At 39.6% G+C, this 27994-nt stretch overlaps 2 protein-coding genes across 2 annotated transcripts; both read right to left on the bottom strand.

Moving 5' to 3' along the window:
- Window positions 1–219: 219 nt before the first annotated feature.
- braf (B-Raf proto-oncogene, serine/threonine kinase) lies at window positions 220–20009 on the bottom strand. The gene is made up of 19 exons (XM_017494583.3): window positions 19804–20009; window positions 16537–16638; window positions 15966–16229; window positions 14511–14614; window positions 14148–14250; window positions 12114–12262; window positions 11833–11952; window positions 11584–11743; window positions 11444–11483; window positions 9973–10109; window positions 9629–9746; window positions 8117–8201; window positions 6793–6969; window positions 6625–6671; window positions 6243–6361; window positions 5328–5459; window positions 5060–5194; window positions 3025–3178; window positions 220–2871 (listed from the first exon to the last, which is right to left on the bottom strand). The coding sequence occupies exons 1-19, from the start codon at window positions 19981–19983 to the stop codon at window positions 2849–2851; spliced, it is 2349 nt and encodes a 782-aa protein (XP_017350072.1). The 5' UTR covers window positions 19984–20009; the 3' UTR covers window positions 220–2848.
- A 4753-nt stretch (window positions 20010–24762) lies between these two features.
- mrps33 (mitochondrial ribosomal protein S33) lies at window positions 24763–27903 on the bottom strand. The gene is made up of 3 exons (XM_017493702.2): window positions 27710–27903; window positions 25177–25397; window positions 24763–25087 (listed from the first exon to the last, which is right to left on the bottom strand). The coding sequence occupies exons 2-3, from the start codon at window positions 25389–25391 to the stop codon at window positions 24982–24984; spliced, it is 321 nt and encodes a 106-aa protein (XP_017349191.1). The 5' UTR covers window positions 25392–25397; window positions 27710–27903; the 3' UTR covers window positions 24763–24981.
- Between the last annotated feature and the right edge of the window lie 91 nt (window positions 27904–27994).

Genomic DNA, 27994 nt, shown 5'->3' with positions numbered 1-27994 from the left:
TCAGTATATTGGTAAATTACCTCATTCTGTTTGGTGGAAACTTTATGTACATTTACTACTCTGCAATTTTCACCACCTGCATCATAATAATAATAATAATAATAATAATAATAATAATAATAATAACAATAATAATAATATTATTAATAATAATAATAATAATAATAATAATAATAATAAAAAAGTGAGCTACTGGAGAAAAATAAACCAAATCCCAGGTTTTCATGCACTTCTTTAATATATCGGTTTTTCATATTCACAACAAATACATTAAGCTCTTTCTTCTTTTATATTATACAGTCTTAAATATTTTTACACATTTTTTTTCAGAATTTCATCTATCAAAATCTCTTTTCTTAACCTTTATTTCTTCATTGGAAACACTGTATAACTCGTTTCATTGTTTGTTTTAACTCCATGCCTCCTAGCAAACAGACAGTATTTTCTTTGTACAGCTATTTACAAGTGAAAAGAGTCTCCCAAAAGCGTCTAGGATGGTTCTCGTTTGAATTCATTTATACTAGGGCTTTAAGGTGCAGGCAAGGCAAAAGGAACAAAAGGAGATACAAGGGAGTCGAACTAAGAAACAAAGCAGGATGTAGAAGGAGGGTGTTAGAAGGAAATGAGTCTTAGCAGGTCCTAAACAGGAAGAAAAAAAATAAAGAAGAAAAAAAAGATCCCCAAGTGTGCCACAATCAGAGCGACAGAAAAACCTGTTTAGTAGCATTCTCATATAAAATAAGGAACTCTTGAAAATAAATACAGCGCTCTTAAAATCTTGCCATTTTGTGTATGCCGACTAAAATGAGGATTGACATAGTCCATGGCATGTGGGCAAGAATGAGTCCATTTAAACATCTCAAAATGTATCAGGGCACCAAGCAGGTCATATTCAACAGAATCTGAACGTCCTTGTGGATGCTTTATGCTTAATGACTTTCACAATAAAAAAAATAATAAACACAAAAGAAAAAACAAAAACAAAAACAATCCTTCAAAATAGAAATAGGCCATTAGGTACAAGTCCTTATATGTAATTCCTGTGTAACAGAGTGCAAGAATCAGGGTAACTGTAGCCTTCAATCAACCTGTGTGAGGATCAGTGAGTGGATCTCTAGCTTGAAGTGAGACACTGAGAAATGTGTAGTCTCACAAAACAAGAGCAGAGAAGATCTACACCGTCCATTCGGTCTTATATCAGAAATAGCAAACCAAACGCTTTCATCACCATCACAAATGATGTTATTTAGCTTTATACTCTTGGCCATATCTCATAATATGTAGCTGTTGTGATTGAGACTTTTTTTTTAGTCATGCTTTAAACGCTCTGACAAAATGTTCTGTCCATAGAAAGGCAAATTGCTTGTTTGCATCAATCTGCTTTAAAAAAGTGCAAAGGACACACAGCTTATCATCCATTTACGCAATCACAGAAAACAAACACTTAAAAATAACCCTCTCCGAGAGGTGGAGAGAGGAAAAAAAAAAAAAACACAACAAACAAAAACACACACAATAAAATTAAAACTACATAAATAAATCTACTTTTTGCAGGCCTGCCTGTCCATGGAAACAAAATGAAATGACATAAAAATAAACGTTTTAATAACAAACACTCTGGAATGAAGGAGTCTCAAACTTCAAACATTTAGGCTCCAAGGATGGCCCGCCTCCATCGAAGTCTGAAGTCAAAAAGCCAGGAAGAAAAGATGAAGCGTAAATTTTGCTTGGGGATGTCTGCGAGTGCAACATTTTCACACAGCCACCTCACAGTGAGGGTAGCAGCAGCAAAGAACATACGCTTCGGACACGACACAAAAGATCTACAGTGTGCAACTAAACATGCTGATGCTGAATCAGCAACTGCTATCCATAAACTGATCTGAGATCAACAGTCTTTTTCATACACGTCCCTTAATTCACCAAAATGTGAAGCAGCTCGTTTACTTAATGAACATGGGACACCTGAAGGTTTGGTAAAACCTGCAACACGATGCTCCAGGGTCCGTTGCTGTGTGACACGGAGACCGAGTTCCTTTCATTTAGCTCACACAAACCATGTATAAAGAGCTGGGGGAAAAACATTATAAAGAAAAGAAAACCGGTTCCAGCTGAGAATAAGCCTGTTGCTTCACACATTAACCTTGTCCTATTAAATATAATATTTGCTTGGGCAATATTGGATAACTCTGAAAAGAGTCACAAGTGTTGTCAGTCCTTTTGATAATTTAACGGGAAGGAATGTACTGGATGTCCCTAAACTAAAGTGACATTCAATTCGTCTGGCTTTGACCTGGACCTTTCGTCATACCACCCAACGAGCAACGAGCAGGGCAGGGCTGGGCGCTCTCTAAAAAAAAAAGGATCACACCACCGGTCAAAGTGTGGCGCTAATTTCTTGGTCCTGCGCTCTGATTGGTTAGCGCTAACTTGTAACAATGTTAGGAGAGGACGGAATGTCATTAAGGTCCTTCCTCTCGTGGCAAGACTTTCATTTCCTTCATTCGTCCTCTTCTTTCATCCAGTGGCCATCCTCATGTTTCTGCAAATCAGTGTTGTTTGTATTTTACGCACTTTTCCTGGTTTTGGGTTGTGGTGATTTTTGTTCTTTTATTCAGCCGTAATGCCCAGCTGAGACTTTAAAAAAAATCAAAAACCTTTTAATTAATTTTTTTTTAAAAATAGTGATTCCGTCAATACCATTGCTTTTAGGGTAAAGAGGAAGAAAAACAGCACATTCTTTGAAACTAGGCGTGTTTTTTTTTTTCCCGTTTTTAAGGATGAATCCACTGTAGGAACACAAGACATCTGAAAAAGTGACCAGGGATGAGCGTTTGAGTCGGCAGCACTACTTAAAAGCTGAAAACTCCCCTAAAAGAATAAAAGGAAAAAAGCTCAGTATTTAGAAGAAACAAAATGATAAATGTCAAGATATTACTGAACAAATAGTACAGGTGGGTAGGGGTGTGTGTGTGTGTGTGTGTGTGTGTGTGTGTGTGTGTGTGTGTGTGTGTGTGTGTTTACCGTAGCCTCCAGCCTGAATAGGTGTTTTTGGCGAGGCGCAGGCGTATAGACTGAAGTCTTCTGTCTGGAAGCCAGCACGGTTGAGGGACGGTTCTGAGGCGCTGCGGTGGATTTTGGGTAGTGAGCGTGCCAACAGCTCAATAGAGGCTAGGATCTGCGACAAAATAAGATGGGAAAAAATCATTATAATATATCTTCTGACCGATAGTTATCATATCGGGAAAATCCACCAAGTCGGGCGGGATCAGTCAATCAATAGTTTTTCAAAATTGATTCTGAATGAAAACATAGCACTCAAAGAAAAGTACTGCTGAACTTTATAACAAAAATAAGCAGTACTGACTGCACCATGGACATAGCGCTTGCTATACAAGGCCCTAATCGACACTTTCTGCCAAATCGGCTTTGAGAATTCAACAGCGCTGTATTGTATGTCCATGTAGCTCATTCAAGTCATTCAAGGCCTAGATTCAGTAAAATAACACAAATCTATTATACACTTTAAAGTGCACATTAAATTTTTAAAAATCTCATTTTTAAATGGTAAAGTAACTTCTCTTGGATGGAAGATATTAGTTAGATATAGTAATTTTGTCTATGTAAAACAAGACATTTTCATGTGCTTCAGTAACAAACTGATTTGTTGAGCATTACATAGTAATGTCACTAAATGGGTTCCATGGCTTTGGACCAAACAGAAACTTTCATCCGCACACCCTGTACTAGATCGCTAGCTTAGCTAAAATCTTGGGTTGTTTCTCAATTGTAAGAACACAAAGAACAAACACGCATTCTCGTGAAGACCAGTCTTGCCAAACTACCTTGAAAGAACGAAGTCAGAAGGACAGCAGCGCATCAACGCGAGAATTTAAATGGGCTGTGAGCTTCCTGTTCCACAACGGACCTTCCCAGCACATTTCTAGTAGTGGGACAGGGTCCTCATCTCTTCAGTGCTCCCTAAGTAATACGTTTCAGCTGTTGAATAGTTTTACTGTTAGCTGGCTGATTAAACAAAAGTTAATTAAGCATGTTTTCATGTCGCAAGCTCACAACTTCTGTTTGCAACTACGACTATCCGTTATTTTGCTTTGCCAAATGACTTGTAGGACTTCAAGTGGGTTGGGTGTGCTCAGGTCTGCGTCCGTTGCGTCCTCGAGATCAAGAACACGTCCGAGTAATTTCATGTGTCCATGTATTTGAGTATTGGAATTGAACTTTGGTGGTGGATGATGTAGAACAAACTCACAAGGACGCAATATAGAATATTGAGAAATGGCCTTGACGTTATGGTTTATACGGCTAGGTATGTCTACTGCTACAAAAGCGAAATTGGTTAGAAAAGGCAAACTGTGACTTGGATACTGAAATCCCACTCGTGTCTACGCCAGTGACAATTATGCGTTTGTTTAGTAGCAACTGTCTAGCTGACTGGGTAATGTTCGTGACATTAGGCCATTTGGGATGGCACGAGGACACAGGAGTATTTTTAAATCAATGTATAATCATAGAATCTGATTTTTGATAAGTGAAAAGGTGAATAGATGTTCAAATGCCAACTAGTAATTTCCTGGACAATAAAAAAAAAATTAACAATAATATATTCACCACAGATTATTTTAATGGGTTAACATTAATCGTTTGGGAATTTTTAGGTACTTTAAACAGGTGAGATCTTTGTGCATTAAATAGATGGGCAGAACATGGAAAAGCAATGTTTTGACAATGTAAAAGTGGTGGAGTGAGCTGGTGCACTCTGCTGCCATCTTGTGGTAGTCACTGAAATTGCAGTTAATAAACTGGTGTCATGAGCTCAGTGTCATTCACTCCAATTTATCATATTCATCTAACAACAGACTGGATTATTAAGTCAAGTCTTGGTTCACAGGAACAGAAGCCAAGGAAAAATAAACCTGTGCAGTGCTGGGGTTCTCCTGCGCTAGCACTGACAAAGAGCCTGAACACAAGCTCTTTCACCGTCTCATCAAATTTGATAAACACAAATAAGAAAACTCGCTGCAAAGCTCTGCAAGGTTACCTGAGGGAACAGAGGCCGTTCCTCTCTTTTCTTCTTCAAGCAGTCAGCCATGAGTCTCTTCATAGCTTTGGGGCAGTTGCTGCGCACTTTGCTCAGGTCAGGGGAGAGGTAACCTCGGCCCACCATGAAGATGATCTACAGCAGGAGAAACAAATTAAAAAGCAGCACTCAGCAGTGGCTTCAGGTGTACATACTAGATGTATAGTGCCCACTGCACATGCTGGTGCAACAAAGGAAACAAAGCTAGTTTTGTTGTCGACTCACTTACCTGGTCTCTGTTGTTGATGTTGGAGTAAGGCAACACCCCAGACATGAGCTCGTACAGGACGATACCGAAAGCGTAGACATCTGACTGGAAGCTGTATGGGTTCTTATCCTGCAGTCGGATCACCTCAGGAGCCTGACATGGAATAACTTCATCAGTACACCCACTACAACATTCTATGCTTCTTTATGCCTAGCTAAGGCACTAGGGGTGGGAAGAGAGGAAAAATAAATAAATAAATAAATAAAAAATAAATAAAAATTTTTTTTCACCCATTCTAAATAAGACCCAATATTAACAATATACACACAGATTCAAAATGGTGTGTATCCCGAAAAAGTTGTGAGTAAACCATGACCAAATCACTGAACTTCTTTTTATTGCCAGTATTCCATCATTTATAAATGTTATTATATTCATTCCTGTCAGCCAGTAAAAAGATGTAGCCTCTGTGCCTGTCCTTCTCAATAAAGGAGGCGTGGCACCCGAGCCCCTTCTCAATAAAGGAGGCGTGGCACCCGAGCCCCTTCTCAATAAAGGAGGCGTGGCACCCGAGCCCCTTCTCAATAAAGGAGGCGTGGCACCCGAGCCCGTCCTTCTTAATAAAAGAGGCGTGGCACCCGAGCCCGTCCTTCTTAATAAAAGAGGCGTGGCACCCGAGCCCGTCCTTCTTAATAAAAGAAGCGTGGCACCCGAGCCCGTCCTTCTTAATAAAAGAAGCGTGGCACCCGAGCCCGTCCTTCATAATAAAAGAGGCGTGGCACCTGAGCCCGTCCTTCTTAATAAAAGAGGCGTGGTACCCAAGCCCGTCCTTCTTAAAAAAAAAAGGAGGGATGGCATTCGAACCGGTCATTCTTAATAAAGGAGGTGTGGCATCTGAGCTTGTCAGTAAAGAAGAAAAAAAATAAAATCACACACCATCCACAGGATTGAACCTGACAGCTGCTCAAACTGGTGTGATCCACTCCAGCGTGACTTCACTGTAGCCAGACCGAAATCACCAATCTTAACTGTCAGATCCTCATGCAAGAAGATATCTGTTAAGACGCAAAGTTAAGGTTTAACTTCATAGATTCCAAAACACAGATGTTTTTACCCGTTTCCTCCTGATCATTCAAATAATTGACAATGACAATGTTTTATGCTATAACAGTTGTTCATTGACCAACTTCTTTTTTTTCTTGTCACCATTATATTGTACATTATAGAAAATTAATCAACATGTTCTGACCAATCAGAATCAAAATGTCAACAGTGCTGTGGTATAGGAAGTTTCAGGCCTGCTGTCCAGAAAGGATACTGTTGCTCTTCAGGTCTCTGTGAATGATGGACTTGGCATGTAGATAGCTGGGGGAAAAAAACAGAATTAGAATTGTAACTGTACAAAATTCACTAATATTATAAGTTATCTGTAATGGATCCCACTATACATTAACATTTAGCAAGTCAGCCCGTTTCAACAACTCACTCCATGCCCTGGGCCGTCTGGCGGGCGATGTCGATTAGTTTGATCATCTCAAACTTGGTCTCGATAATGTGCAAGTGGTGGTAGAGGCTTGAGCCTTCACACCACTGTGTCACGATGGCCAGCTGTGGCTTGGTGGTGTAACCCATGAAGAGCAGGATATTGACATGCCGAGTTTTCCTGAAAGCAAAATGGACAGATACAAAGATGTATGGTGAAGCATGGTGAGGCAACCACAGTACAAAATACTGCTGTGTCTTTTAAAAGATTTTTTACTGATGCATGTATGTAACGGTGTCACTGATACATCAGGGTCATTGATGCTTGCTGACATGTTTGTATTTATGCTTAAAGAAATAATAATAAATGTGAATTTTGTAGAATCTAGTCTCTGCAGACTGCATTAATGTTATTTGTAGTTGCAAATGTCTTAACAGAGTGTGTAAACATAATGTCTTTACTTAACTATTTGCTTCCAGTAATCATTTTTAAATATATTATTTTAAATAAAATATATTAACATCAACACTCACAAGTGCATCTCACTCAGTATAACTGCCCTGCCGTTACCCTTAAAAACATATTCATCCATTAAAAAATGTTTTTAAAGGATTTTTACGGGTGACTGTCAAGTGCAAAATTCTATATCACGTTATCTTTGAATGCACAAAAAAAAAAACCCTCTCAAATATTCCTGTTTCTTGATTAAGCAAGTTTGCGGTGCAGATATCTAGGCATCACTGAGGTTTTCTGTGCTTAGTCAGCATTTCTGGTGAAAAAGTAGAGATGGTGGTACTGATGGGGGGAAAGGACTGCAGTCAGTATTAGGTTTTAGCATAAGCTTATAATATTCTTCCACACACCCTATTTGATCCATTCCTCTGCCCTTTAAACAATATATTAAAATGGCATTATTGAATATATCTTCCAACATCAAATGTATCTGCACATGGAACCTGAACATGTGGTTTATAAGACAGCCAGTGAAATAAGTATTACAAGTCATTTCTGAGATACTGAAACAGCCTTGAAACAGTGACACCATAACAACCCTAAGCCACAGTATATTAATCATTCAAACAGAAAAGAGAATATCTATGTGATTTCCTTACTGCTGTGATAATATACTAAGGACAGCAGAGCCTCAGAGGTTAAGCTCCATAACTAGTGATTGGAAGATGTCTGGACTGCCAGAGAGTCACTGTTGGATCCGTGAGCAAGACCCACAACCCTCATCTGCTCTGCTGGGTGCATGAATTGTATCTTGGAGGAAAAAGTGTTATGAAAATCAATCACTAATTTGGCATGAGAACACAATAGGTCTTACCTGAGGACCCCTACTTCATTTTTAAAGGCCTGTAGTTGTTGAGGAGTGGGAGCAGTGACATTTAACATCTTGACTGCCACATCACCTGTGGGCAAAAAAATAAATAAATATTTGAACAGCAAAATTATGGAACTACATCCCAGCTACATTCGAATCCACGTGAACAGTGCAGACAAGCTTCAGAGGAAATTGTCTAGTTAATGTGGAAAGGGTGATAGTGATCACATTCATTCACACTTAGTCAATTTAGCTTAGTCTATCCATCTACTAACTCGTTTTTGGGAGTCGGACATGAGGGAACATCCGAGACTCCACACAGACAGTAACCCGACCTGACAATTGAACAGGGGACCCTGAAGCTGTGAGGTGGGAATGCTACCTACCCCACTGTGCTATCACTTCCCTCATCACGTACAGCGCTGTGAAAAAGTATTTCTCCTGTATCCTGTATCCAGTAATCAGTATCCTGATTTCTTCTGTTTTTGTGTACATCTAATAATAGTTTAGATCTTCAAATGAAATACAACACAAAACAAAGCCAACCTAAAACACACAATACAGTTTTTATTTATTTGATTTTTTAATTGACACAAACTAAAAGTTATCAGACACCTATCACCAATGTGAAAAACTAATTGCCCCCTTAAATTTAAAATCTGTTTGTACCACCTTTAGCAGCAACAACCGCAACCAAATGCTTCCGATACCTAGAGATCAGTTTTTCACAGCACTGTGGTAGAATTTTGGCCCACTCTTCTTTGCAGAATTGCAAAGATACTGGGTATAAAGATTGGATATAAAAAGATGCTCTTTTTATACCCAATCATATTACTGACCTGTTACTTAACCTCCAGCTGTTTCTTTTTAGTACCACTTACTTTTCCAGCCTTTTGTTGCCCCGTCTTTTGAGACATGTTATGGCGATCAAATTAAAAATGCCCCCCCAAACGGTACATTTCCTAAGTTTAAACATTTGATATGTTTTCTAGGTTCTATTGTGAATAATGTGAATAACATATGCGTTTATGAGATTTGCAAATCACTGCATTCTGTTTTTATTTACATCCCAACTTTTTTGAAATTCTTCCTAATCATTTCTGGAATTTCTCTTATATTTGACATAATGTGTTTTAACCAACTTCTCTGGGTTGAATAAGTTCTACTTAAGTGTTGATTTGATTGAACAGGTCTGGTTGTGTCTAGTTCAGCTGAACCCCATTATGAATGCAGTTTCATAGATTTTAGTCACTACATTTGAAAATACATTTTCACACAGGTGCAGTTTGTACTGGATAACTTTTCTACTTCAATAAATAACATCATTGAAAAACTGTATTCTGTGTTTACTCAGGTTGTCTTTATTTTATCTTAGATTTTGTTTTAATTTCTGAAATAAATTAGTACGAGATACACACAAAAACAAAAGAAATCAGCAGGGGGCAAATACTTTTCAACAGTACTGTATTTGTTTGTGCAAATTTAGCTCAAATGTAGAAGTTTTTGAACACATACCATGCCACTTTCCCTTGTAGACAGTTCCAAAAGAGCCAGAACCTATCCGCTGGCCCAGAGTGATCTGACCTTCTGGAATCTCCCAGTCATCACTGGAGTCCCGTCGGCCCAATGTTTTCTACCACACAGCACCACAATACAAGAAATGAATTATAAAATACAGTTTAAAGAATGGTATTAAAATGTTTACTGTGCAGATATATTGTTTCAACAACTCCACTTTATGCGTAAAAGTTGTGTTTGAGCTAAAAACATTAGGGATCAACTCTATACTCCATATAATCAGCCAAGATCATACATCCACCTAAACCGGGATCAGTTTGATCACAGCGGCGTCTCCTTACCATTTTATTGCGGTCCTCAGACGAGGACGACGACTTGCGCTCCCGCTGTTGGCACGGTGACTTCTGTGGCACCTTAACGTTGGTCAGGGAACCAGGTAGGGAGGCGGGGGGCGTGGCCGAGAGTCCAGTGGTAGAGCCTGAATTGTGGTTATGTTAATGAGAAACAACAAAAAGTGAGAGGAAACCTGACAGACAATGGGGCAAGAGAGTAGCTACTATCCTATTCAGTAAACCTATTAAAAACCAGTTTACATAGAAACAATATGCTCCACAGACAATCCATGTTCAACACTAGTCATTATGGTAGAACTGATGTCTGTCTAGGCTTAGAAGTTCTAGCCAACTAGGAGCCACATCTGATCACACCTGATTAGGTGTGTCTAACTTGGTTCGGTTCTGCAACAAAGCATTTGTGCTGAGACCACCTCGTTCATTTTGAAAAACGAACTCTTGAGCGGTTTGCTTGTGGTGAGAACGCAATAAGACCCAATAGACCAATGAACCAACCTGTACAGCAATGCAGAATTGGTTTGCTAATGTCTTGCAACATTAATCGCAGTTTAACTTGGACAAACACGAGGTAAAATGTCTCAGTGAAATTTGGTCTGATGAACATATTTCTGAACAACTTTCAAAAACGCATAAAAACCCCAATGTTTTCAAAGTGTTCAGAAAGTGTCCCAATGAGATGGGCTTTAATCGCTCTGTGGAACATATAAATTAGATCAATTCTAATAACTACAGCTAAAAAGAAAGCCACAACAAGCTTGCGGAGCTGCCGTCTATCCATCTGGATGGATGACCAATACGGGCGGAACCCTGGAACATAAACATGCGCACTCTGACCAATGAGAGGACAGTTTACTCACATGTGACTAGCATAAACACATTTTGGTACTCTTTGAAATGTTGCCTTGTGAAAGCGAACCGAGCCAAGGAGAAAATGCAACATTGTAACAATTTAAGTCCCTGTTTTGGAACAAAGCATAGATCTGAAAACGCACCAAAACCCTTAGCCAAACCACCCTTTGAGAATAAAGTTAATAATCCCAGTTTAGACCTTGACTTCTTCTTTCAGAACTGTAGGATGTACTTTCCCATGAGTGGTAAATACTCCAACATATACAGCAAGGTCTTGCTGCTTTAAAAAAAACAGAAAAGGAAAGAAAAAAAAACCCATACAATTTGAATGAAACTACTGTATAAAAGGGGAAGAAGGGTCTGTGTTGAGACTCTCCTCAAGCAGTAGGCTGCATGGGGACGATACACACACAGGATCATTCGCCTCATACCCCAGATATTATGCTCTAACTAATTAAATACACCATGCTATGTTCATCCTGTGTTCTTAGTTGAACTATCTGAAGCGAATGGAGCAGAGATGGACCGAAGATGCAAGATGAGTTAAAACTGATCAGTGTGTATATGGGTGTGTGGATGTGTGTGTGTGTGGGTGTTGTGAAACTCATACCTCCATCAGACCTCTGTAAACCTTGATCACGAATCAAGTCCTAGAACAGGAAATGAAAATGAATATAACAGACTCATTAAATCACAAGTGTGAAAAATCCCCCCCAAAAACTACAAGAAAACACGAGTGAATTTACTGACATCAATGTTGACTGGCTCGATTGTGTTGATATGGACGTTTGGGGCTGAGGAAGAGCGGTCTCTCTGGCCAAACTGATTACGGTGGTCTTCCTCCCCTGGCCGGAAACTTTGTGGGATGGGGATGGATTTGGACGGGGACACGGTTGGATGGCACAGCGACCTGGAGGAAACAGACATGATGTGTGTGATAACTGATCACGTAATGAAAGAGGATTCTTGTCACACCTCATGTAAAATGACTGGTCTTACCCTGTGGAGTCAGATGGTGGGATAGACGGACACACCTCTGACACAGGGGTGGTGCCCTCTGACGACACCTCCTCCTGGGTGATTGGGTGATGCACCAGAAATTTGGACGTCAATAATAAACTAGTGGGAGAGGGAACAAAAACATGTCATATAAACACTGCATCAACTCTAAACTCAGTACAGTAAGTTCCTGTCCAATAGTCCCTTTTGGAACTTTATCATCAGCCTGCACCGAGAAACGGACAAGCTTCAGTCCCAGTACGTTTCCCATGAGCACTCACTCCAGTTGGTCATAGTTGACACACATGAGCGGCACCTCAGTGCTGCAGCGCTGGTGGAATTTGTAGCCACACGTCTGACAGCGGAAGCCCTGGAAAAGCAGCTTCCGGCAGAAATCACAGAAGGCCAACGTGAAGAAGGTCTTCCTCACCTACCAACAGCAGCAAAATGGTTAGGGTCCAGGGATGCAATCATTTAAAATACAAACAAACAAACAAACAAATAAATAACACTCTTAAAGTAGAAGAAACTTGATGTGTTAGTTCCACAACTACTCATTTTTGTCCAGGAGTAAACAAAAAACATTTTAATGCTATAAACATCTTCTAAACCTAGGACCATGAGTCACCTCACCTGCTAGGAGAAACCACACTAACCCAGCACAAACGAAGCTTTAGAAACTGCTCTGCTACATCTGTCTTAGGAAACAAGCAGTTGTGCAGCAGATAAACCAAGAACGATTAAAAGCATGTGTGTGTTGTGGGACATGCCTTCTCCAGATTGCACAAAATTACACAATTCATTTGGTTTCCTTTAGATGTTTGCCAACTTTATAAATTCAACCAAAATTTGTAGAAGACCAGTTACACAAAAATTCATTGCTTACAAAAGGACCATATAAGCAAATAATATGGCTGAATGGAAGAAAATGTACCTTTCAATGCTGAACCATTAATGCCTAGGTTACGGCTATGAATATGACATTATGTGAAGTGGTTATGTTTTGTTTTGCTGTGATGCTCCATGTTAGCACTTTTGACCAATGCCAAGGAATTTTAACATTTGAGACATGTTCCTCCCTGCTTCAAGTTCTAATCGTAAAACATACTTCCTTCTCTATTCATCTTTAAGCATTCACACTTTTCATCGTCACCTGTTTCGGAACAAAACCATACCGTCAGTTTACGCAATAAAAATGAGAAATCTATAACAGTCTCTGTAAAATTTTCCCTTTCCGACAATGTTTCTAGCCCTGTAGCTTATCTCCGGTCCGATGAGCCGCCTTCAGCTAAATAATTTGCATAAATGCGTGTGTTTGGAAAACCACAACAGAGGATCTGCGACACACGCAGAGGTGGATCGTGTTTAGAAAACTAGAGTTGCTGAACTGTTGCTATGGGGGTTTTTTTAGTTTTTTTTTTCTTCATACGTTCATTTGCAGTGGTTCAGTCCACTGAAATACTTTGCTAGGTCTGTTTAAAAATACATCCACAGTTAAATGGAAATTAAACGAAATGCATCCTCAAACTAATTTACAAAGTTTCACACATGTATGAGGCTGTATACAGTATATTGTATATTTGGCAAGCATGCACAATATATTTAGATTTTTAAAAAATATTTTAAAGAAGAAAAGATATTACATCCCAAGAAAAGATATACATCCCAATGCTGCACAATTAAACAGATTTTCACCAGGATCAGATTTTAAGAATAATTAAACTAAAATAAATAAAATTAAATAATCACCTGTAATATTGGTGATCTTTGCAAACAAACAAACAAACAAATAAATAAAAACATTTGTTCACTGGGTAAAATCAGATGTTTGTTTTAAGGTGGATTAAGTTACAGCTTTCCTGTTAGGGAGCTTGGTTATCTGACCAGTCACAGCCCTCACAATCTGATTCACAATAGATTCAGTTACAGACCAAATAAGCCAGACCTATCACAACCAGGATTCCCACAAAGTGGTAACATTCATGCATTTATATACTGAGCCAAATATCAGTAACCTATAGCGTTTAAAACATTATATTCAACTGCTGTAACCAACAGGCCAGGTGTTTTAAAATATCTGCAAAAGGCTATGTGAAGGGTTTTATATTGTGCAAGTATTACTTCATGTCACAAAACACAAACACTGCCGTTGTCATGGTGAGCTGACCAATAGTTTAAGAAATACCGCTACACTAAATAAATAATACAAAAAAAATATAGAAAAACAAATTGAATGATTCTCATTTTGCTCTCTACTACTGTGTAAATGTTGTAATTACTTCAATACAATATTGGAACTGTTTCATGATACTCACAAAATTATGGGTTGTCAGGGGAACGTTCTCCAAAACCTCAACGTGAAGCTCCTCCCCAGTTAACCAAGAAATGTCTGTATCCCAGCCAATGGGTTTCTTCTCTCTGATGAGAACAAAGAAAGGTTATGGGGAACTCCTTGTCACATTGGCAGGAGTGGTGAATATGAGTCATTTGCGAACATTTTAAATACCATGTTAAATATTAGCACCCCACCCCTGATAACTCTGCGTGTAATGTCAAGTCAAACCACATTGGCAAGTTTGACAAAAGTTGTTAACTTGGGTTTGTACATTCTACACATTCAGTCGGTATGTAATGTTTTTGCTGGTATGCATTATGGCCTAGCATTTTACGCTTTTTACCCATCCTGAATCCTGTAGACAGCACAGCATTCTGGGATCAGACCCCGCATCATCAGAGCCTTCTTTAACGAGTCCCTTACGGTCATCCCACAACGTGCTGGAACCTAAAAGACACATGAGAAATCACAAGATCAGGAATTTTCTCAAATCCTTTTTAAGTCTCGGTTTCTCTGCTGTAACCCAAAAGAGTCACGCTGAGAAGCTCCTCCGAATAAAAGAGGTCACCTACATTTGCTCACAGACTGTGGACTCACACCGCTCTACAATCTGGTGGAAGAAAATTCATCCACAAAGCTACTATTCCTTGATTCTCGTTTCATGGGGCAGACAAATTATTATTGTCAGGTTTATTAATTTACCTTATAAAAACGGTCAAACCATCAAACAGATCGCACCTCTGAAAATGTGTGTGGTGCCGCAGGTGGTGGGAGACAGAAGCCTGAGCTATAGTTACAGCATCAATGTGTGTGCAATGTATTACGTTTAAACATGCATACTAAATGAAAACTTGTCAATAGGCAGGATATCATTTTCCAAATCTGGTTACTGAACCTAATTGTTTGCTGGGGAACTAAACCCCCCCCCCCCCCCCCCTTTCTCCCCAATTTAGTCTAGTCATTTCCCACCCACTAACTAACTCTGCCCTCACACACAACAAGTATCAAGAGTGCACATGCTGGACTATGGGGACTGTGCTATCTGCCCTGTTCTGGATGTATGAGCTCACAGATGCCAATGACTGGCCTGTGTCACTCTGACAGACAAGGATGAGCGAGAGTATGGCTATGGCATTGTCGGGATTTGAACCCGCAACCCCCTTCTGATAGGCTTAGAGGTTGACTGATAGAGGATTTTACCAATATCGATAACTAAATTGGGCAGGATCTGCCGATAACCGATTAATCAGATAAGAGTTTTTAAAATTGATACTGAATGAAAACATAACATTCAAAGTAAAAATATGGCTGAACTTTATTACAAAAATAAACAGTACTGACTATACCACGAACATGTATTGTACTTTTTTAAAAATGAAATATTAGCACTGTTAATAAATATTTATTTTATATATTTATTCAGATGTTTTTTAAAGGGGAGACCAGGGGACTAAAATGGCATTAGTTAAATTTTTAGTTAATATTAAAGTAAATAAAAGACAAACTAAACTATGAACTGAATATCCAAACTAAACCAATGAACAATAATTATAAAAAAAAAAATAAAATAAAAAACTTCAATTAACACAACAAAATTTGTCACAGATAGTTTTTATTTTGCCTCTAGAGGCCACTCTCGTACTGTATAATGACAGCAGACCCTTCTCACCCGACTCCTTTAATGGCCGCAACCAGGATCGGCCTCAAGATGGAAGGGTGAACACTTTTTCTGCCCCGCCCATAGAGAAATTTGTAATGACAGTTAGTAGAACCAGTAACTGAGCAGCTATAAACTCACCACTGTCCTCTGTTTATTGGGCAGAAAGACTCTGACGATGGGTTTCTGGGGTGAACGTGGGTTAGCACGGGTGGCGTCAGTTGGGGTCTGCAACACTGCCAAGGTGTTGGGGTTTGCAGAGGCGCTCTGGCTCGCCCCCAACCTGAACTCCAGCGGTGCTTGAGTAGGGGAGGAGCAGAATTCTGTTCCATTCCCAATGGCCTCCAGCAGCTGCTGCTCCCTCTGCTGTAAAGCGTCGAGTTTACTGGTATACTCTTCATAAGCCTGGGAGGAAGAAGGAACACATCAGCACCTTGAATTCCCACTGGTTAAAGAGCACAAAATGCAACATGTTTCAGAATGAGTTACATAGAAATATATGATGCTGTTCCTCATTAAAAAAAAAAAAAATTAAGTTTAAAATTCTAAAAGATGTGCTGAACGTATAGCTATCTACTGTATGTTGATAGATTTTAAAGTACACAAGGTCTAACACCACAAATTGGTCCACTGGCAGTAATGAATATCTCTAAGCCTTTCGTGCTATAACAAACTCTCTCTCAACACATTTTTAGATATCTGGTCTACTCACCTCCAGGTATATGGATGGAGGGTTGTGTTCACCACCAAACTTGTCCAGAAGTGCCTCTATGTGCTCTTGAGTCAGCTTAATCATCTGTTTGATATTCCATAACTGCAAGAATTAGAAACAAAGTTTCTAAGGGCTCGAAGTATTGTGCTTTCTTTGTGTAAAGTCTTCCAAACTACAATCCACATGCTTCATCAGGGTGTGAACTGGCCCTACACAGAGGAAACATGGCCCTGGCGATTAGCTCAATGCTGCAAGAACTTCCAGCATCCTCAGCCAAGTGGGAGCTGAGCTCTGAAACTTGGAATCTAACAAGACAGCAGCAGCTTTGCAGTGTAGACAGTGCAGTCAAAGGGAGCAGTTCAGGGACTACTCGAAATCACAAGAGACAGCTGGTATACTCTAACTGAACTGTTCCTATTAAACAATCATATATACTGTTTTTGTGATCATGATTTAATAGAAAACACTTCAGTTTTGATGTTAAATACAATGCAATAACCTAATGTAACTGATAAAACAACTACATTATCAACTTTAGACGAGTGAATATAAAAATAGTTTGGTAGGGTACCGAGTCTAGAGAACAAAAACTGGGGTAAAAAAGCCAACTTCTTATAATACAATAGTGAGTTTTAATATTCTGATTTAATAATTGAATTAATAATCTTTACCAGCACTAAATATTGCTTTAATACAATTGTACATTCATGACATTCACACCCACTAAATGGATCTTTGCATTCTGAAGCAACAATCAAAGGACAAATTTTTAGCCACAAGTAAATGCCAAATATCAGCTCAGAGAAAGCACTCTAAAAACATGACAGTGCTTCACAAGTCAAACAATTGAGCAAAGGTTGTGCCTAATGAACCAGCCTGTATAAAGACTGGAAGCTAGACTCGGCCTAGATTTGTTTATTGAACAAGCAATATTTTTGATTAGAAGCCAGTTTCATCTCACATTCTAATCGTTCTTCTGTTCAAGTCAGTCCTTGATCACAAACTGTCTAGATGAACTGGCTCGGTCAAATCACGAACATAAAAAGCTGTCCTGTTTCTTCCAAGGGAATCGGAAACCTGCCTGTAATGCCCACCTTCATTGACATTGCATTCTATGACAATAAAAATAAGTTTTTCTTTTGACAGCAGACCACACAAGCTGAGCAGCAAGAGCAATATTGCGAAAGCAGTTGTGACCAAATCCACTTGCAATATTTGCAAACACATGAGAAAGGCCCAGCATCAAGCAAAACCCAGGCAAGCTGAAGCCTAAAAACTAGGCAACAAAAGTGCAGACTAAATTAAGTCCTGGTGTACTTCCATAAGCACTTAATTAGATTATCAGGTCTATTTTGTGACAAGACAGTATGTGACGGGTGAGATCTCACAAACACATCCACAAAAAAAAGAAATCCCTTCCTTTCAAACAGATGCTAAAATATTGCTGCAACTCAAGTAACGCATCATTGAGAAATGCAATATTGCACATAGTCCTTGTTTTAGCAAATCAGCTTGAGGCATGAGCTGTCCTAACCGAAAAATCAAAACAATCACTGGGAAAATTAATCTTTATATTTAACGTTATCATCAGTGTAGTGGTATCCATGTTGTTGTTTTTTTTTTTTTTTTGTAATGACACTTCTGAGATCACTTTTTTTTTACTATTCCAACATTACCAACAATGATGTCTGACTACCTGCTGATAGTGGTGCTGTAGGATTTAGCCATTGATCCATCACAATAAAGACAGTGATGCAGCAGCGCTTTAGTCCTTCCGTCTGTCTTACCTCATCATATGTACATTCTGCTCAAATATGAGGTTCCAAACTTTCAACCTAATACTAACCATTTGTCAACATCACAGTCAGCATATCGTCGATCACTAACTAACCGATCACTAACTAACCGAGGTAGGTCTCAGTGCGACTGAATCACATAGCTGCTTTGAATTCTGGATCAGAGTCCAACGTTCATGATCTCCACTACCTGTACAATGCATTTCTCTTTAATAAGACTTTGAAAGCCAACAGAAAATGACGAGTCAGAAAAGAAGCTCTTGCAGCGCTGTTTTTAGGGGCTAAAACTGAAACCTGACAGTTATCGCTCATGCTGAATTTGTTTTTCCTATTAAACACCAACGTAACTGCACTAGCAGTGTCCCCCTGTGACATCAGCACAACACAAAGTCACTAGCTTGTCACAAGAATAACAAAAATTACAGCAGCAACCGATAAATTAACAACTGAACTGCTAAACACCACCAACATTCCAGTATAAACATATTTAATGTTTGAGAGGAGACATTTCCTTTGATGATGCTAATAATAACACTGTTCTAGTAGCATGGTGTTGTACCAGCAGATACATGGCAAAACTGATACACAGGCACCTGTAATGATGTGTGTGTGTTCGCTACATCACACTCTCACACACACGTCATGGCAAATGAAGGCTAGCATGGGCTACAAATGATCATATAGCCTGCAAACAGCACTACCTCAATAATGAGGGTCTGTAATAAACATGCTTAAAACAGTCCCTGAAACAGAAGGAACACTTCATGGAGGGTTTATGAAGCTACACAAATCATGAATTGAGAACTTGGCCCAAAAATATAGAGTACATGTTCAGGACAGGCTGCAGTTTTGAACAATACACGGCGAGAACTGCCTCAGATGTCGGTTTAATTAATAGAATGTATTTCGGTGTAGCTCGAGCGCTAGCACGGATGCTAACAAGCACAGCTACAGCTGCAGTGGGCTCACGGAGGAAAATAAAGCGCAGAAAGAGGCGAGTGAAACACGGCCAGGCCCCTGGAACAAACGCGGGCTCGGGGAACTGCAGCGAAAAAACATGGAAGAACCTATCTATAACTGAAGAACATCTCCGCGGCTGTAATCATGCACCTGGCCAGCTACATATAAATACACACATACATATATATCTGTGTGTGTATTCATATACACACACACACACACACACAATTTATATATATATATATATATATATATATATATATATATATATATATATATATATATAACACATATACCTATACACACAGTGACCCGTGTGTGCGACAAGACATTTTAGTCAAACAGTTTGTGTGTGTGTCTGTGTGTGTAAGAGAGAGTGTGTGAATGTATATAAGTGCATCATCTAGCCCCCCTCCCGAGCAACGCATCCCCCGCGATCCATATTAGAGCCGGTGTTTCCTGAAGGTCTCCTCCATCCAGGCAGATCTCCCCCTCCTCAAAGCTGTCGTACCTCCTCGGGAATGTCGTGGCGATGCTCGGCCTCAGCGGACGCGGAACACGCCGTGCACACCGAGCTGAACCCCGCGCTCAGCGCCTCCAATCCCGGCCCCGGTTCCCGCTCGGCGTCGTGCGCCATCGGCTCTCCGTTAAAGACGGCCGGTGGGGACTCGGCGCTGCTCAACGCCGCCATTTTAAACTACGAGACACCGAGTGGGGAGAGGTATAAAAAAAAAAAAAAAAAAAAAAAAAAAAAAAAAAAAAAAAAAAGAGAGAGAGAGAGGAGGCGAAGGAGAGAGCGAGACGGGAGGGGGAGACAGTGTGAAGAAAAGCCAAGTGACGCTGGAAAACGGACCGTTTTTACCCCTTAATATGAACCTATAACAACAGTTCTATTACATTAAAGATTGAGGAAGTGTTTTTAGATAGAACCAAACAACTGATAACACGAGTAACCCTGGCTACGGGACCGTTCCCGGAAGTTTCTACATACGAAAACAAAACAGTACATAAAAGCAACCTTTTTTAACCATTCCTTGGCACTTGTCATAAAACCATAAGAGAACCTTGTGTTGTGAAGTTCCCACAAGGTTTTGCTGACTTTTGTTAACCAACATAGAACCTTCATACAATGCAGTCACATGTCTCTCCAAAAGAAAGAAGCAAAGAGTCGGATACACTTTAGTTGCCCACAATATAACATTCCCAGAACATTGTGAAATGGTTAAAAAATAACCAAAGGACCCAGGTGCTGTTTTTTAAAATCCAGAATATAACATTCCCAGAACATTGTGAAATGGTTAAAAAAATAACCAAAGGAGACCCAGGTGCTGTTTTTTTTAAATACAGAATATAACATTCTCAGAACATTGTGAAATGGTACGAAAAAATAATAATAATAAAAATAATAATAATCAAAGGAGACCCATGTGCTTTTTTTGTCTACAAAGAATGTTCCCAGAACATTGTGAAATGGTTCTCAATTTTAAAAAAAAAGAAAAAAAAGTGAAGCCAGATGCTATTTTAAAACCAAAAGAGAATGTTCCTACAATGTTGTGAAATGGTAACAACCCTGTTAAAAAACGCACACAATAGAAAACCTCATAAATTCTAATTATTTCCACTACAAATACCATTACAGACCATCAGTTAGCCATTAAAACCATTACCATTATTGGTCCTTAATGGTATCCATTAGACATAATATGCCACCAATAGAAGGCAACACATTACCAGTAGAGACTCACAGGGACCATTACAGTTTCCATTAAAACCAATACAATTCCCATTATAACCATTAGAATTTCTATGAGGGTAAACCCAGAACACTCCAGAACATTGTGAAATGGTTCCCAAATATAACCAAAGGGGAAACAGATGCTATTTTTTGGTAACCATAACAGAATTTTCCCAGAACTTTGTGAAATAGTTAAATAAATAAATAAACAAATAAATAAATAAATAAATAACCAAAGGGGAACTAGATGCTACTTTTTGGTAACCAAAATAGAACATCACCAGAACGTTGTGAAATGCCTTCAAAACAAACAAACAAACAAACAAACACACCCAAAAGGGCTGACCAAGTGCCATTTTTGGTTAACCAGCACAGAATGCTACCAGAATGTTATAAAATGGTTCCCACCAAAAATAACCAAAGGAGGACCATATGCTAATGTTATAGAAATGGTTGGTGTTTGCTAGGAATGTATCTAACTTTTGTATATGTTTAGGAATGATGGTTCAGTCCTGCATTGGGTTACTGTCTGTGTAAAAGTTCACATGTTCTCTCCGTGTCTACATGGGTTTCCTCCGGTTTCTTCCCACCTCCCATAAACATGCCAGTAGGTGGGTTAGCTAAGGTAAATTGCCCATATTTGTGAATAAGTGTGTGCATGCTGCTCTAAGATGGACTGGTGTCCCATCCAGGGTGTGTTCCCTCCTCACGCCCAGTGTTCCCAAGATAGGCTCCAGATCCCCTGTGACCCTGACCAGGATAAAGTGGTTACTGAAAGTAAGTGAGAGCTCACTTGGAAAATAGTTCCAGCTGTGTTTATGTGAAGGTGCTCATTGTAATATGTTATCATTCCTATAGTAATTTACACAAGGACTAATATGGCAGGCACACCTATTAAACAGTTTAAAATGTGGGTAATTGTTGATATGATGAATTTTTATGTGAGGAGATGTTTATTTGACATATTTGGAAAGACTCCAGTGTCGGTGTTTGTAACAGTCAGGAGGAAACTCTTCAGGACAGAGGGCTTGGTGGGTTCTAAGTAACATGGCAAGCTGCTTTTTTGGTAAAAAAAAAAAAAAAAAAAAGGGGGCCGGTGAGGGAACTGCTATTTATAGCTGTTATATAAAGTAACATGAGGTTTCTCTCAAAATAAAATGACATGTCCTTTAATGTATAAGAAAATCATGCTGTAGTGTAAGACGAATACAAAAAATTTCGTTTCATGCTGGGGCACATCACCCCGTCATTAATTATTTTCTTATTAGTACCTGGCCCAAATGTTTTATTCCTTATTTAACAAGAGTGAGAAACCAGGTTGGATCAGTGATGTGGTGTTATTATCTGCTTAATTACAGAGGAGGACTGTAACAGATGGTGTTAAGTGAATACATTTTGAATAAAATGTTATTTGTATAGTGCTTTTAACAATCGACATTTCCATAAAGCTGCACGATAATATTTAACATTTAATGCCATTTTATAGCTTGCTACATAATACTGTGACAATATTGCACCAGTGACAGAATGTATCCTTTTTACTGAACTGTATATTTTCCCACTCCATATTTTTGGTTCTCAAACCTCAGTGACAAATTTTACTTTGTTGTACTGTATTTCAATGTGAGTGTTAATTCTTTCTGTTGTTGTTTCTGCAGGGGTGCTACCTGATATCCTTAAAGTAATACTAATTTTCTCAGCAGACATCACACCACTCATCACCCCATGGCAAACAGCGGAGAAGTCCCATTGGATGACTCAGGCATCACATCTTCCAACTTCACAAATATATGCCATGTCCATAATCAGAATGCAGCAATACATTCAGTGGAAAGGACCCACAATGGGCGATATGTCAGATAACAGTGATGAAGAGGGACTTGGCATGGGTGCCTCTTGCCATTCAGGAGTATCGTTTACCAATAATTATTACTTTTTGGCCCTGTAGATTTGTCATACACCCTTTATTTTGAGGTGTCACTTGATGGTATTGTGCTTGACCCAAATGTCAGAACTTTGTCAAGTGCACAAACCCCAAAAGATTTGTAGATCAACCTTAAAATTCAGGGCAGCACTGTGAAGCCGAAATTGCAGGTCCAAGATCAGTTGATTTTGTGGTTCTTGCAGAAGAGGACATTGTGATTCAGAATTTATATAAAGACAGTGGTGTTGCAAATACTACTTGAAAGACAGCAGTCTATTTCTTATACATGCAATGATTTAAAAATGCAAATGCATTGAGTGAATTCCTAGCATCAAGTCAGTGTATTAAGCACCAAAACCTAAATGTAAGGTACTGTATATGCAAATGACAACTGTTGTCCTCTCAGAAAATACCTACAGAAGCCCGTAACGGCTGTGAACGTAATGCTGCCAAGATGGCTGAAATGCTGGTTGACTTCCGCAAGCATCCCTCCACCAGCAAACCCTTGACAACCAATGGCTTAGCTGTGTCCAAGGTTGAGTCTTTCACGTTGCTGGTGACCAGCATCAACAACTCACTGAAATGGGTCAACAACATAAACACCATCCTGAAGAAAGCACAGCAAAGACTGTTCTTCCAACCCCAGTTCAGGAAACCCAGTATCTCAACCCGTCTTGAAAATATTCTACTCAGCCCTCATAGAGAGTGTGCTCATCACAGCCTGGTTCCCCAATCTGCTTAGAGCATTAATGAGGCCAGACACTGATGTCGGATGAGGAGGGCTGGGGTGCAGTCAGCATTCCAATTCAACCCAAAATTGTTCAGTGGGGTTGAGGTCGGGGCTCTGTGCAGGGCACTCGAGTTCTTCTACTCCAAACTTGGCACACCATGTCTTCATGGAGCTTGTTTGTGCACAGGGGTATCGTCATACTGGAACAGGTTTGAACCTCTTAGTTCCAGTGAAGCGAAATTGTAATTCTACAGCATACAAAGTCATCCTATACAATTGTGTGCTTCCAACTTTGTTGCAAAAATTTGAGGAAGAACTACTTATGGGTGTGATGGTCAGGTATCCATAAACACCATATAGTGAAAGTTTCCTCCCACCTCCCAAAAAAATGTTGATAGCTGGATTGGCTGCTCTAAATTGCTCATAGTCGATCATCACTTGTAAATCACTCGCTGCTTGTGAATGCATAGCGCAAAGATCACCATGAGTTTACTGTGGATGGTACCACACAGACACCATAAAGATCGCTGTAGATGTTCTTCCTTGGACAGCCTAAGGACTGCAATTGCTAAGAACAGTTTACACTCCATCACTGAACAGTTAATAACTTCAGTTTGATATCACAGACTTAAAGTTAAAACTCTAATGATGCTCATACTCAAGTTCCTGTTAACACAATTGGCACTTTTTGACTCTATAGTATAGAGTTACAGAATTGAAATTATTTATAATTACACTATCCGGTGTCACCCAGAAGAGGATGGCATCCATTTTGAGTCTGGTGCGTCTCAAGGTTTCTTCCTTTTGCCATGTCAGGGAGTTTTTCCTTACCCCAGTTGCCTCTGCCTGCTAAAAGTGCTATATAAATAAAATTTAATCGAAGATACACTGCAACCCTGATGAGGAAGTACTTGCTAAAGATGTATGAATATTTAGACCATACGTTTTAATAACAATACCCAAAAATAACCAGAGGGTATCTACCCAACCTGTCAACCTGTAATGGACACAACTTCGGGATGGCTGTAATAAATGGAAGTGAAACTGAGGAAACGGATGTAATGAACCATTCAAGACTGACTTCTATGAAAGTGAATATTTTAATCCACAACAAAATGAGTAACACTCAAGCTGATAACTTGAATTTTCTCCACTTCCTGCTGAGGATTCACATCTCTGCATTCTCTGTAGCAGCAGAATGGGACAGTCACTACACCCAAACTCTTGAATGTCCTCCAAGATATGCAGGAATTCTTCACGACTCCTGACAAAGCCGCCCTTAAATACAGCATCTTCTTGCCTACTTTTTCTTCATGGCTCTCTTTCCTTCTCCTTTTTTGGGCTTTCCTTTTCCACGTAGCTTCCTGAGACGCCGCATCTCCTCCTTAAAGTCCTGGTGTTCATCTCTGTAGGTGACAAAAAAAACAAAAATAACAAACATATGAATGCAACTGTCACATACACCAGTGAAGCGTGTTTAGAGAACACAACCTACCTGAAGAGGCCCATGTATCGGAGTTTCTGGGTCAGGGAATAGTAGATCTTGTGCTGAGGGTACCAGTCGTACACCTCTTTCTTCTGCGCCATAGGAGGCTCTTTGAACAGCTGCACCACCTTCATGGATTTGGAGTCTGTAGGCCGCACCACGTCACCAAAGATGCGGGCGCTGAGGCGAGCCATGCGCACGGCATAACTGGACAAATTCGCCATGGCTACCTAAAGGGAAAACATGTGTTCATTTCGTACACTTACAATTACGGTCATTTGAAGCTTAAGTGTTAAAACAAAATGCATAAGAGCCCTCCTAAATGATCAATACTAAAGAGACAAACTGATGGACACTCCTGTGATTCTTTGTGCTGTTATTGCTCTTCAAGTGTCCATGTACGTGTACCTATTTCTTGAGAGTGACCCGAGGGTCATTACTGGGAGGCACCAGACATTTCTGAATAGTATGTATAGTTGAGGACAAAAGTTTACATACACCTAGGTTAAAGACATTCACATTAAATTTTTCACAATTCCACACATTTCTTGTGTTAAGTCAATTACTGTTTCAATTCCATAAAGGGTCTTTTCAAAATAATAGCTAAGAGACGGATTTATTTCAGCTTGTATTTACTGCATCAGATTCTCAGTGGGTCAATACATTTTGTTGGTATTGATCGCAAGTTTAATTGCTTGAACTTGGATCAGACACTTGGGGTCGCCTTCCACAAGCTTCACACAATACTCTGCTGGAATGTTTGCCTAGTCCTCCTGACAGAACTGGTGTAACTCAGTCAGGATTCTAAGCCGCCTTGCTCAACACAAGTGTTCAGTTCAGTCTACACATTTTCTATGGGATTCATGTCAGGGTTTTGTGATGGCCACTCCAGTACTTTCACTGTTATCTTTAAACCATTTTATTACAACTTTGGAGGTATGTTTCGGCTCATCGCCCTGCTAGAAGACCCAGTTGTGACCAAGTCTAAGACTTTTTAGCTGATGTCTTGGGGTTATGCTTCAGTATTTCTAGAAAATCCTCATTGTGCTAACTATTTCCTAAGTGCACCAGTTCCATCTCCAGCAAAACACCCACAGCATGATGCTGCCACCCCCATGCTTCACAGTTGGGAGGGGGTTCATCCTGCTTACTCCATACATAGCACCAAAGAGTTAAATTGTTGTTTCATCTGACAAGTGAACACTTCTCCAAAGGCTAGCGATCACATGCAAACTTCAGTGTGGTGTTTATATGTCCGTCTTGGACTAAGGGCTTCCTTGTGCAACAGCCTTTCAGTCCATGGTGATGTAGTACACTCTTAATTGTGGATTTGCATACTTTGGTACCGGATGCCTCCACCTCCTTGACCAGTACCTTTGTTGTTGTCTTGGGGTTCAGTTGACCCTTTCAGACCAAAGTTTGCTCATCCCTGGGAGTTAATTTGTGCCTCCTGCCTGAATGATGCAGTCTCTGTGTTACCCCAATTTTTTTTTTATATTTGCATACAATTGTTCGTACAGATGCTCGTGGTGCCTTCAGGTGTTTGGAAATTGCTCACAAGGAGGAACTGGTCTTATGTCTCATTCAGCTTTTTTCAGAGGACTTGGCTAAGTTGCTTTGGATTTTCTCATGGTATCAAAGGCAAAAAGGTAAAAGGATGGCTCTAAAGGTAGGGCCTTATACACTCCTAATTATGACCACTGTTCAAGCAGAAGCTTCTAAAGTCATTACGTCAATTGCATGAATCTTCCAGATTGTTTAAAGAGAGTCAACTTGGCGTCTGTAAACCTACTGGAATTCTGATGTAGTTGTGAAAAACCGAGGGAATATCTTTAGCCTCGGGGCATGTAAGCGTTTGGGTTCAGCTGGAAAATTATACTACATACTTTTAGTTATGGAGAGACCCTGATAGTGTACAATTACAGAATCATGTTCTCATTCACTCTGAGGTAGCACATTAGGGCATTTAACAGACCCAGGTTGTTTGCGACATCCAAGCTGCTACTGTAGTGCAAGACACACCCTCGGGCGGTATATATAAATATTCGTATAGAGAGCATGTAATTGGACGAACACAAGACTGGTACAGGATAATTCATCAAGTGATGAACTATAAAATTAAAACAAGATTATCTCCCAAACATTTTGGTTTATGGTAATATACTGTGGTATTAGTGCCCATAACACTAACGGAAGGGCACAATTTTTTTATAAAGTGTTTCACTATTAAAATAATCTCATAGTAAGCACAGTATACATGAAATAAAACTGAGGTAAAGTAATATATAAAACCACGATAATAACCAACCACACGCTTAGCAAAGGGCAATTTAATCAACTGTTTCATTGGATCCTATCATGATAATAGAGTGAATTCCAAATGCCTCTTCACTCCCTATATATGGTATAAATAAACTGCTTCTACGTTGTACCTCGTGCACTATGTAGCCAATCCGGAGCCGTTTAGGATTTTACCGTTAAGATTTGACAACACAAGGTCTGAGGGGTCATTCACGGGACACTTGCGAAAGACATGACTTACCTCTCAATGAAACCCCGAACAATTTACTCCGAGATTAAAAATCCAAATAAACGTTTATAAATTAGACATAATTTTATGTGACTACATTCGCTTAAACAAACTTGTTACGTGCTAAGTAGCTAACCTTTAACGTAAGCTAGGCTATAAGAATCTCGCGTGTGAAAGGGGATTGTGTAAACTGCGCATGCGCTAGCCAGGGCATCTGATTGGTTAGCATGTGAACAAGTTCCTAGTCACTTCCGCATCCTTACCGTTTTTGACCACGTCTTTAATAGTGTGTCATTT

The sequence above is a fragment of the Ictalurus punctatus genome, chromosome 19, assembly GCF_001660625.3.
Source record: "Ictalurus punctatus breed USDA103 chromosome 19, Coco_2.0, whole genome shotgun sequence".
Classification (NCBI taxonomy): Eukaryota; Metazoa; Chordata; class Actinopteri; order Siluriformes; family Ictaluridae; genus Ictalurus; species Ictalurus punctatus.
Note: the sequence above shows the minus strand (reverse complement) of the source record. Positions and strands in the feature narration are given on the sequence as shown.

Coding starts and splice junctions, on each gene's coding strand:
- mrps33 (XM_017493702.2), bottom strand. CDS start 25,391: ATGGCGAATTTGTCCAGTTATGCCGTGCGCATGGCTCGCCTCAGCGCC. Junction 25,088..25,176: donor CGATACATGGGCCTCTTCAG/GTAGGTTGTGTT, acceptor TGTCACCTACAG/AGATGAACACCAGGACTTTA.
- braf (XM_017494583.3), bottom strand. CDS start 19,983: ATGGCGGCGTTGAGCAGCGCCGAGTCCCCACCGGCCGTCTTTAACGGA. Junction 16,639..19,803: donor GCCACGACATTCCCGAGGAG/GTACGACAGCTT, acceptor TAATTCTTGCAG/TTATGGAATATCAAACAGAT. Junction 12,263..14,147: donor CCCTGACAACCCATAATTTT/GTGAGTATCATG, acceptor TGCTGTTGGTAG/GTGAGGAAGACCTTCTTCAC.